The sequence below is a fragment of the Chlamydotis macqueenii genome, chromosome 9, assembly GCF_036417535.1.
Source record: "Chlamydotis macqueenii isolate bChlMac1 chromosome 9, bChlMac1.mat, whole genome shotgun sequence".
In the NCBI taxonomy this organism is placed as follows: domain Eukaryota; kingdom Metazoa; phylum Chordata; class Aves; order Otidiformes; family Otididae; genus Chlamydotis; species Chlamydotis macqueenii.
The window spans coordinates 11,536,086-11,548,112 of record NC_141564.1 but is presented as its reverse complement, the minus strand read 5'-3'; the positions used below and the strand labels follow the sequence as shown (position 1 = coordinate 11,548,112).

The 12,027-nt window shown below is 35.1% G+C and overlaps 1 protein-coding gene across 9 annotated transcripts in view; it reads right to left on the bottom strand.

Annotated features, from left to right (window-relative positions):
• Positions 1-12,027, bottom strand: part of U2SURP (U2 snRNP associated SURP domain containing) — a 44,751-nt gene that overhangs the window by 10,904 nt on the left and 21,820 nt on the right. For all 9 annotated transcript variants that reach the window (XM_086754165.1, XM_086754171.1, XM_086754166.1 and 6 more), the window contains 10 exons: positions 10,908-10,978; positions 10,661-10,820; positions 9,392-9,554; positions 8,806-8,885; positions 7,230-7,317; positions 5,863-5,985; positions 5,603-5,759; positions 5,133-5,228; positions 4,479-4,545; positions 3,220-3,382 (listed from right to left, as the gene is read on the bottom strand). In XM_086754165.1, coding sequence (XP_086610291.1) covers positions 3,220-3,382; positions 4,479-4,545; positions 5,133-5,228; positions 5,603-5,759; positions 5,863-5,985; positions 7,230-7,317; positions 8,806-8,885; positions 9,392-9,554; positions 10,661-10,820; positions 10,908-10,978 — 1,168 coding nt within the window. The remainder of the gene's footprint in view (positions 1-3,219; positions 3,383-4,478; positions 4,546-5,132; positions 5,229-5,602; positions 5,760-5,862; positions 5,986-7,229; positions 7,318-8,805; positions 8,886-9,391; positions 9,555-10,660; positions 10,821-10,907; positions 10,979-12,027) is intronic.

Below are 12,027 nucleotides of genomic sequence, written 5' to 3'. Positions count from 1 at the left end.
TGACTTGATGAACAAATAAACAAAAAAGTGAGTATTCTCCATAGTAAGCACAGTTACCCAGAGAAAGAAATAATAGAAACTGTATGGAACTTCAGTTTCTTGACAAAGGCACACAGGGTCTTGAAACCCGGAAGAGGCCTCAGACACAATCTACTCTCGCAGACTATGCTTAATCTATTCTTACCTTGTGCTCCAGTCATTCTCTGTTGGAGACTGAATACTACACTAAAGGAACTTCAATCTTGTCTGGTACAGCAACTCATATCAACAAAGCTAAGAGAGTAACTTCCTTTCCTTTGGTACAAGCAGGAAAAACTTCTTTGGCTCTTGGTAGAAAAAGAAATCGCTCCTTAAATATCATGACACACTTTTAGGGGGCAGAAAAATATCTCTGTTTATGCACTAGGCAGGGGGGTGTTGACAGAGCACAGACACAAGACAGTATAGCAGAATCCAACTGTGCATCTCCTGGAGCTCGGTGGTACATAGCGGAAGGCTAAACAGGAAAACGGAATGAAGATCAATTAAGCAATCAAACACTCCTATAAGTTCTCAGATGGCTACCACAAATGTGAGCAAAGGCAGCTCCTAAAGATGACAAATCTGATCCTTTTGGAAGCACCGATACATCTGGATCATGAAGAGCCAGTTTCCAGCTGCAGATGAAGCCCGCACTGTGTTTTTCTGGGGTAGGATTACAAAATCTAGCACAGCAAGATGGAGACAGAAGTAAAGTACCTTAGAGAAAAGTCCAAAGAGGACAATGCTGCTTCATTTTGTTTGTAAGGTTTTGTACACTCTGAGGAAACAAGCTTGATGAACAATTTAGGCAACATAAAATTCCCATTTTCCTAACACTTCACAGCACTGAGGTCTCTTTACAAAGAAGAATACACCTTTCTTTTCTATGTCCCTGGGTTGGGGAAAGAGAGAGACACACATGCACAGCACCATAAAGACCATTGTGAAATTTGAGTGATAATGAAAAGCAAAGTGGCAACTCTTTCCACACTTAAAAAAAAAAAACCAGTAAAGAAATTACTGTTCTTTGGTGCTAAAAAAAAAAAAGTTTCTGTTCTTGCTAAGTCCTGGAAAGAATTCACACTTCAGTAAGATTAAGAAAGGTATGGGGGGGAAGGCAAATAAAGGGTTAATAATCTGCTCTCTCTGATGGCACTGCCTGATGGCTGTGGCCAAAGTTTGTTTCTTACTGCACTTCCCCCTTCCAGCTGACACACTTAATTTACTAACTGCGCCAAGAGAAAGAACTGTTGTATTGAAAGAATATTGTTTGTATTAATGAATTCTAAAAAAATGCATGAAAAAAAATGTGTTTTGGCTTCCCCAGTAGTCACAGTGTAGACTGCTAGAGAATCAGACTTCACCACTTTTCTTTCCAAAGGTTTTACACAACATTTTTAACAGCATATATTAGATGCATAATTGTTAAAACTGGCAACTAGGGTTTTTTTCCTCAGTTCTTTCCCTCAAATTTAATGATTAATGTATTCTTTGGCAGGGAATGGGAACATACTAAGAAGAAACTTTGAGTGCAAATGCTTTGAAGTGGTACAGGGAATACTTTCCTGTCAATGACAAACTTGAGAAATTTTAAAATGTCATTTAAATGTTATTTAAAATGTCATTTTAAAATAATGTCTGAAATGTTCTGAAAATTTAAAAAATTACAATTCTTTTCTGGTGATTCCAGAAGTCTGAAACTGAGATAGTAATTTACTTATAACAAAGAATAAAGATGGCAATATGCACCTGAAAACCTCAAATATTTACCATCTAAAGCTGTTACAGACAGGATACATTGATGAAAGAACTTACAACCCTTGTGCAGTGTAAAATTGACAACGGTTAAAGTAAATAACTTCCTAATCTGCCTCCACAACTGCCAGGAAAACATCTGTAAAACAGATACTCAATCTGAAAGGAGCCCTTTCCATAACCGCTACAGTCATTATTACAGTAAAATGAAAACTAGTTTCACTTGTACCTTCATTAGTCTAACATCATGGATTTTCTACAGAACTACTGCCACCATGAGTCAAGTCAGACATAAATCTCATTTTCTCAAATTCAGCATTTACTCACTTCAAATTGCTATGCAACATGAAACTGCCATGCAAAACAAGATGTCTCTAAGCACTTAGTTATAACTGATTACTTTTAATAATCTGAATTATTAAATAGAAGCACATTTGGGAGAAACAACAGTTGTGACATTTTACACCATTACTGCTTGTACATCTTAAAAGAATATTATGGGGCTTTGCTCATGTCTGATTTTAGCTAACTGGTATATTACAGCATAAATAGGTAGGCAGCCACAATTCCACCTTCAAAATATTACCTGAATTATAATCTGTCACTTGGAGATGCTACAGCTGCAAGAAGGAGCTTAGCAGCTTCTTAATACAATTTCAATGCACTGAACAGAACACACAAAAATTTCAGTATTCAGTGTATCATGGGTTTTAATACTGAATACAAGCTGGAAAGTCACATGCAATTTTAAATCTGTTTTTGCATGGCACTGAATGACAGAAAGGCTTCAACACTAGACCAAGGTCATGCTATATTCAAGTTACAGTTACCCTCTCAGTCAACCACAAGCTCAGAAATCACCATGAAGACATAAGAATCTGTGCTCATCAACCTTAACAGCTATACTAACCCCTATGCTTGGACATAGTGAGCCCTCTAAACTGTACATAGATCTTAATTTAAAATGCCTCATTTCCAGGACTACCTGGTTTAGTTTCATCAGCTTCTTTGTTTCACTGCTGACACAGTGAAAATAACTACTTTTAAATGCAATAAAATAGAGACACTTCAAGGCAAGAGACAGCAAGAACAAGAAAGGCATAGGAGTAAGGCCACATCCAAAAGTCATTCCCACTTGCCAAGAGGAGGAAAGCGTAGAGGAACCCAAGCAATCTAAGCCTACCAGTGGTACTGAAAAAGGACACTGAAAAATAAGAGTAATTCTCAATTTTTCATTTCTTCCTGCATTATTCTGAAGGACAAAACAAGGCAAGGCAAGGCTGTAAACGAACATACCTCTAAAAAATACCCTGGACTAAAAAAAACCCAGTGTAACGTGACTATAATTATTTCTGTAAAAATAACTCCGTTACATGTAGAGAGCTCAGGGTGGGGGAGGATTGGAAAGGTACAGAAGAGTGGCACAAAACACCGCATGCTGACCTCTATCTCTCGGAGTTTGGCACGTTTTTCTTCACTCATTTCTGAATACTTGACTGATGACTTGGATTCAGGCATTTCTTCTTTAATAGGATTGGAATACATGTGTTGCTCTTCTGACTTAGAACTCTGAGTGTCTTCCTCATCTTCACTTTCTTCTTCTTGACTTCACAGAAAATACACAGAATTAAGTGATATATAAAAATATATTTAAGATAATTATCTGTTACAAAATCTACAATCTCTCTTAATTAGTTTCTATGATTAGTTACTAGGTTTGAAATCTGTTAAGTAAGATTATATTATGTAAAAGTCTGTAGCTACAAAAGTCTCCATCTGTGAGACAGATATATTAAAATTTTCATTTAATTAAATGGTTAGTTTCCATTACTCAGATAATTTACACTTTTCATATAAACAGAGTGCAGAAGAATTCTTGAAACTTACAGCCACCAAATCGGTATCTAACTCTGCTACAAAACAAGTCCATTATCTCAACAAAATCTCTTTAAGTATTGTAATTGTGTTTTTCAGACATCATAAGTTTTGTAAAAGAACAAAATTTACCACATTTTTGCTTTTTGGAAACAAATGTGAGACATGGCAGATACTCAACATCATACTCTCAGACTGGCCACTAGAGTGCTGCAGTACTGCGTACGGTGCAGTAAGACAGGTAAAGCATTACTAACAGATGCTTTCAATTGACTAAAGTAAAAGACTGCTCAAAACCAACACATGGCACGGAGTCTATTAACATCCAAAGAAACATATATATAACATATACATCAGAACATTATTCACTGTGTTTGTCTCAAAAGCAAAAGGCAGAGGTTTAGACACATTCAGGCACATCTGACATCAAGATTTCCCAACTGTAAAATACCACTACCTTCATTATTACTATTTGATATTAAATTATCAAACCAGATTCAATTTAAAGATCATGGTTAACAACTCTACCAAATCATAGAATCATAGAATGGTTAGGGTTGGAAGGGACCTTCAAAGGTCATCTAGTCCAACCCCTCTGCAAGGAGCAGGGACATCTGCAACCACATCCGGTTGCTCAGAGCCTCGTTGTGTTAGAAAAAAAAAATATAGGGGCCGAAAGCATGCTGCACTAACATCCTGATTTTCCTCCCTTTTCTTATTTTCCTACTTTACAAATTTCATTTTTGTTGTGCTCTAATAATACATATATATCTTACAGGCAGTTCCAAAAACACTCAATCTTAGAGACAGAATGAAAAAGTATTTACTTTTGAATTTCCTCCTCCTCAGACTCTTCATGTTGGTCAAAAAGCTCCCACTTAGACGTAGTAACAGCTAGAAGAGACAGTAAGATAATTTTAACAAAATTTTTAAAAAGCTATCATTTAATCTGAAAACTTGTATTTGTAGATATAATAAAAATTACAACACGATAAAACTTAAGAATCTAGCACTTAATATAGACTTTCTATTTCATAGAAATACTCAAAACTGCACGTTATTACAATATTTATTGTTTACAGAGCTATTCACCTAGATAGCATATCACATACCAGTAAATCCTTCAATAGCAGCCAAGTACTTGTCAGTTTGTAAAATCTTATCTTCCAAAGAAACATTTAGGAAGACGGCCAACCACATATCCAGGTTTTTTTCAATATTTATTCTTAATGAACTTGAAATTATTTTTAAAAGTTGGTAGGTTACTGAAGCAGAACAACAAAACCAGAAAACATTTCCTTCACTGAAGTTACAACCAAAAAAAGGAAGTTACAATGGAAAATCCTACTGTATTTCTACGGAAGTAATATTAGCATTTTTAAACAGATCTGCTGAAAACAATCATGAAATATGCAAGTGACCGTAAGCTTTCTGTTTACCTAGCAAAATGTTTTAGTTTAATATATACTTTGAAAACTAACCTTGAGCTTCCAGTTCCGATTCATCCACTGCTTCCCACTTTGAAGGGGCAACTTTAAATATAGGCTCATTCTTTTTTGAGTCTTCAGCCGTATCCACTGTTGCAGAAAGAGACACAGAAAAATAATTTCCAAAGCTCTTCAAAGGTTCAAATGGAAAAACATAACAATAAGATTTAAATATTGCAGCATATTGTACCATTTTACTCTTTGCAAAGAAAAGAAATTAGGATTTGGAACCTGATGTGCATAACATCGTGAGACAGCTACTATGTCTCTGAAGCAATTACAATCTATGAGTGGTTTTTAAACTAATTCTTCCTAGAACAAACTGAAATGAACCAATTCTACACTTTACAAAGCTATATGCCATGCTAATTCCTGCCTGTACTTGTAAAAACTATTCAAGAAAAGAAAAAATCATAAAAAAATTGAAGATTCAAACTGAAAGTAAAAGTTGAAACATTTCATACAAGGAACTCCATCAAGATCATCATCCAGTGATTTAATTGGGACTCCATCCAAATCATCAATAGGAGCAGCATCAATAGGAATTCCATCCACATCTTCTAGTGGAGCACCATCAAGCTCTTCCTCAATGGGAGCACCGTCAAGATCATCTGGTACTTCCTGAAAGCAAATAATAATTAATTATTTCAAGAACAAATCTAAATTGCCTTTTTTTTTTTTTTTTTTTTTACTTCTCCAATTATTCTCCACCAAAATCACTTACCTCTGTTTCTTTATCTTCCATGATATTTACAAGCCCCAAGAAAATATTCTGTAGTTTGATCAGAAACGGTTCTGGATAGATCGCCCAGTCTTCCCATGCTCGGAAGCATGACATTACCCGTTGCTAGAAGCAAAAGGAAAAAAAATGCTAATGAATTTGTAGTAAGGAACTTCAAGTGATTGGAAACACACCACAGAGGACTACTACTGTAGAGAGCTACTCTTAAGTCGTTCTATACTGAAGTATATTACAATGATACCATGCTCAGCAAGATTAGTAATTTTACAAAGATACGTATATAGGAGATACTCTTCTTAAAATCTCACTTGGATTTCATTTTCCTTTTAAACTCCTGTTACATTACCAAATTTCAGCTGTTCACTGTTCACCCCAATAGTAAATTTCATTCTGCCCAGATGTTCAAAGCAGGTATCTCTACTAAATGTAACAGAAATTATCTTTCCCTTTGTAAAATAAAATAACTAAAACTAACACTGGCTTATTCATATTATTGAAATGAAATTATGTTCCTACTTCCACTTTTTTGTAGAAGCAAAGTATATTTGAAACTATGGGCTTCAGCTCAAGCTTGACACATTAAATGTAGCTGTATATATATATATAAAAATCTACTGCCTGTCTTTACCATATGATTTAATAAACAGTTTTAAAGTAGTAGATAACTAAAACTGATTCTCAATCTAGAGCAACTGGGAGTAGAGAAGGTAGGACAAAGAGGATAAAGACCTTAATACAGAAAAACTAACTATACTGTAAGCTTTGTATTTAAAGCTTCTGATTTAAAATAAAGGAAAAAAAAAAAGAAATTTAGAGACATCTTTTAAACAAGAGAAGGAACAGCTAGGCTGAGCACAAGAATGATGACAAGCAGATCCCTCCATCTCAAAAATGATTCTCAGCTACTCACGGTTGAACTTTCAAAAATAAAGCCTAACTATCACAAAAATGTTAAAAAGTAATGTTATGCTGTTATGTCCAGCAGTTTCTTTCCACACTGAGCAGCCCATATTTATTTTTTAAACTGAAATATAAGTGGTCCAAAAATAATCAAAAAGCTAGAAGGCCTTGTTTGCAACTGAAGTATTAGATAGATATCCTCTTGACTCCACAACTATACATCTACCGGTACACTTCAGCTGTTAGAAGCTAATTTTCCTCCTTAATTTCAAGGCTATCTTTGCAAGAGAGAATTTATTTTTCTTTTTTCTTTTTTTTTTTTTTTTTTTTAAAAAAAGCTTAAGTAGGAAGCTTGAGGTTTAAACCACCTATCACAGTATGCCATCTCTTGTGCAGGAACATCTATTTATCTGATTTCTATGTCACATAAACAACAACAAAATACATACCTTGAAATTTTCAGACTGTAAATGGCCTTGTATTGTACGGTAAGTAGCATTGAGATCAGAGAATATCTGACATAATTTTGTTTCAAAACTAGAATTAAACATATACATTTCTTTAGTTAAACTTTATAATATGTTTTCTGGACATACATAATTCATGAAAATATCTGGGACACAGGACTCAAAAGCACAAGGTTCTGATCCCTATAGTAGCCATGAACTGAACTATAAAGCAAATATGATTACTATGTGTTAAATCACCTGAGACAACAACAGAACTGTGAAGGGAGATCTTCACATCTGCTGCAGTCTCTTTATACAGCCTGGAAAGACTCGAGGAGGATAAAAGGAGTTTTACAACTTAGATACAATGAAAGAATTGTCTCAAAGTTGAACTTGTGTTTTTTAAAAGTCTTAGTTATGTTTCTATTCTAATTTACTCAATGAAGCCCTCAATGAAAGCACAGCGAGTAACAGCTGCCTGACTTCCCTTGAGCTTCTCTTAATGTGCAAAAAATAAACTGGCACAGCAAAGACACACTGCAACAAGAAATATCATTTGCAATCAGTAGAGTTTCGTAACATGCTGTACATTCTCTATCATCCTACCATAAGATGAGAGAGACTCCAGAAAGCAGACACAATCAAATATCTGAATAGGACAAAGATATCCTCCCTTAGGCATTTTTCCTAAATTCTACTCAGAACCTTAGAAACAAAGTATATAATCTCCTTATGAGTTCTCCAAACTTGATGGAGAATTAAAACACATCTTGTCCTGGTTCTGGCTAGAACAGTGTTCATTTTTCCCTGAGCTGGGAGGGGAACTGGAGCCGGTGGCCCCCATGGCTGGGGAACACAGCTGGGATAGGTTACTCATTAGCCAACAGCTGGGACAAACTGGCCAAAGGGCTGTTCCACACCACAGGACATCACACTCAGTGCATACGTGAGGAGGGTGCTGAAGGGAGCTTCCTGCTACTTGGGAAGAAACTTGGCATCAGGATTTGCTAAGCTATTGTACTATAATTGTTTTCCATCTCTGTTTTGTTTTCTTCTGTTTTTTCCTTAAATTTCTTTTCTTTTCATCTCAAAAGTTTTGCCTTGTTTTCTTTACCAATTCTCCTCCCCATCCCACTGGAGGGTGGGGGGAGTGAGCAAGAGACTGCGTAGCTTGGTCCTGAGCAGGGCTAAACTATGACATATCTTTTAGTAATAAAATTCTGTTTCAAAAATTGACTTTTTCATATGTATTATTTGCTATATCATATCTTGAATATTACCTACATACTCTTTCTGTAAAGAGGCACATCAACTATCCTCACCTCTAAGAGGTTCCATGCAATAGTCGCTTGCGTAGGGCATACACACCTCTTTTTGCATTACAAAGCAATCCAATGCACTAACATGCTACATCTTACATATTCTCATGCAAAGAGATGTATTATCAGGGTCGTAACAGCATCCTCACAGAAAAGTGTGAACTTTTCTACAACCACATGTATTCAGACATGTACAAAACTGCATATAAGGATATTCTCTTTTTTTAATCACCAATCACCTAAAATACTGTACTTACAATTTTCTGTAGTAGGAAGCGTTGGCAACTTTAGCTGAAGAGTTGTATAACACATCTGACACTAGATATAATCTTGCAATCTGCAAAAAAGAATGTTCAAATTAAGATAAGTCTACAGTTTAAATTATCCTGAAAATACAAGCGTTTTTCCAGAAAGAATACAAGACAGTTTAAACTATGCAAAAGTGTAAAATAAGAACTAACTGTAACGCAGCCATATTGTCAATAAACACATTAAGAGGCAATCAGCCCCCTGTTAGGCTACAGGGTACTGGCCACTCGAACACGATATTACATAGTATCACAATGGACAGATCATGGCGTTCCAATTTTTATTTCCTTGTTTGAACCATTCTGAAGTTCTGAACTTCACATTAAGGCAGAATACTATTTACAAGCAGGTTCAAAAACAATAAAAATATATAACAACATCCCACAGTAAACAAGTATATTAAATTAAAGCTCATGTTTTACTACAAAACCCCAATGCCATCTGAAACTTAGGAAATAATGCTTGTAAATTATATGCACGTGCTGTTAAGCGAGCTTTTCCCCCAAAACACAAGATTACACAAAGTCCCCACACCTTCTTAGGAAGAGGAGTCTTCAGAATAGACAATGATTCTGTAATGCAGTCTACAATTTCTTCAGCAGCTTCCGCATTATTTAAACAGAAAACCATTGCATCCCCTATGTCATTCTTCCGAGGTGTTAATCCACGCAGAATTTCCTCTAATTTGTCCCTCTGTCTGAAACATCAGGAATTTTAATACTTTCAATATAAAATTAACAATACTTTGGGGAATTTCCATTTAACTATGTTTTCAATTTTTCCATCTTTATGAGAAAAGCAATTTTACATATTTTTATATTCTGTTGCCTCAGTTTTTTCAGTGAGCTATGAAGATATGCATTCACATTACATAAATAAAGTGCAAAAAATTATCTCTCAAGGTTTGACTGCATACAGAAATTAAGCATATATAACTGAGAAATATCTAATGTAGCAGATCAGTATCTCTAATAAAGTAATTCTCTTTTTGGATTTAGTTTAAGCCTAAATCAAAATAGATAAATCTAAAGCATGCAAATAATTTCTACTGTGGATTAAGAAATATTAGATTCAGAAAGCTAGTAAGAAGCAATTATTTCACACTCTTAAAATAGTATTTTTTCGATCCTTTCAAAAAGAAGATATAAGAAATAAATTACGTATTTAAAACTCCAGAACTGTGACTAGTATTATAACTATGATGAAAAGAATAAAACAAGAAACAATTCCACGTACTAAGAACAAAGCTGGAACAATAACAGCAAAATTAAGAAAATCATTTATGTATTTCCACTACCACAGCAATCCCCAGCACACTTACAATTCACAGCAAAGAACTCTGATGATCTGTCTCTTCCTGCTTATTAACAACTGCTCCCAATTTTAATTTCTGATGAATGGCATTCATAACTTTAAGGTTATAATAACTGTTTAGTACATGGGATCATAAAAATGGTGAGAAAGTTGCTGTTCCATCAATACACAGGAACAGAAAATGGAAAAAAAACTCTTAACTTCCCAATCTCGTTCAAATAAAGGGTTAATAACAATTGGATTGAAAGGTTGAAAGGACTCGTTGTTCAGTGATGACAAATCTAACCAAAACCAGAATGAATTTAGCAACAAGTATCATAAAAAAAAAGACTAACTGAAAAGCACTGAGGTTAAGAGAGTTTCTAAGTAATGTTATGACAAGCATGACAACATTATAGGGATGATGTATTATAACTACAAAAACACAACACGAAAAAAACAAGCAGATGAGCAGTTAAAACAGCAGTATAAATTGATGGATGTTCATACTCTTCCTTAAGTGCACCCTTCTTGTTCGGTTCCTCCACAAATGCTTCCGTTTCTTGCTCTTCTGACATCCCATGCAAGTATGGATTCAACGGTGGTGGCCTCCAGAAGGATCCATTTTTGAACATACGGAAATCTTCTGTCCTCCACTTGGTTGGAGCATCTCCCTACAAAAAGACAAAAATATTTTTATTTTGGTGTTATTTTATTTCATTATGCTTGAAATTATCAATTGTCACTAAAATTCTACTTGCCTGAAGAATTGAATAAAGCTTCCATCTATAATATACATGGGCTGGAGTCTGGTTTTCAAATAAAAACCTAAACCAAAGAGCAAAGACAAGACACAAAACATATTACAAATTATTTAACTGAAGCAAATTCAAAGGAAGTTAAAAAAAAAATATATCTATAATCAAACCCTGTTCAGAATCCCACCTCAGCTACAGAGTGAACTCAAGATAGCTAAAATCACGTACACCTAACAACACAGCTGTGAAGAACAAGTGCAACCACTCCATGCACATACACAAGCAATCTGCAAAACAAAGTGCAGAATTCCACAAACGTACAGCATTTCTCAGAAGTTTTAAGTAGAACGAACAGGGTCAGAAAGAACAACTGTGCAGCCCCACAGTGAAGCACAAGAATCATCAGTGCAAACAGTCACTACAGGAGCAAACTCTGCACAACTGTTGCAGGAACTCAGAGTTCTACAGTTAGGTTGCTCAGATGGAATACTAAATGACTTAAAGTTTTCCACCAGTAAACTGGGCTGTCAGAACACTCTGACAAGATCAGGGGGGTGGAGGACGAGAAGGGGAGGGGGGAAGGAGGGGAGGCAAAGAAAAAAAAAAAAAAAGGCAAAAGCAGCCCATTTTTAATGGCCAGGATATTTTGACTTGCATATTTTCTCAATTTGTACATAAAAATCAAAACAAAGCACTTCAACTTTACTGTACATAAAACATTTTTAAAAAGTCATTTTCCCCAAAAACATTTTCCACAGATCGCATTTCACAAGAAATTTGGCAACAGACCTTTTTTTATTTCATTAATGACAAGAGCTGGAAATTCTAACAACTTCACCATGTCAGCTAAAGTTTAATCCTATTTGCACTGACATGAAAGAAAAACTACTCCCAGCTGTTGCTCAATGTTAGAAATTCGGCTCCAGCAAGACTGGACTTTATATTGAGTTAGCCTGTCTGTTTTGAGGTTTGAGGGTTTTGTGCTACTGCTTCCACTGATGACTTTGAATCCCACAGAGAAGTAGGCATTACTTTATTTATTATATATATTTTATATAAGTACAAATGTATTTTATAGTGTCTATCTAGTATTTTATTTCTTTATGTATACGCACAGGT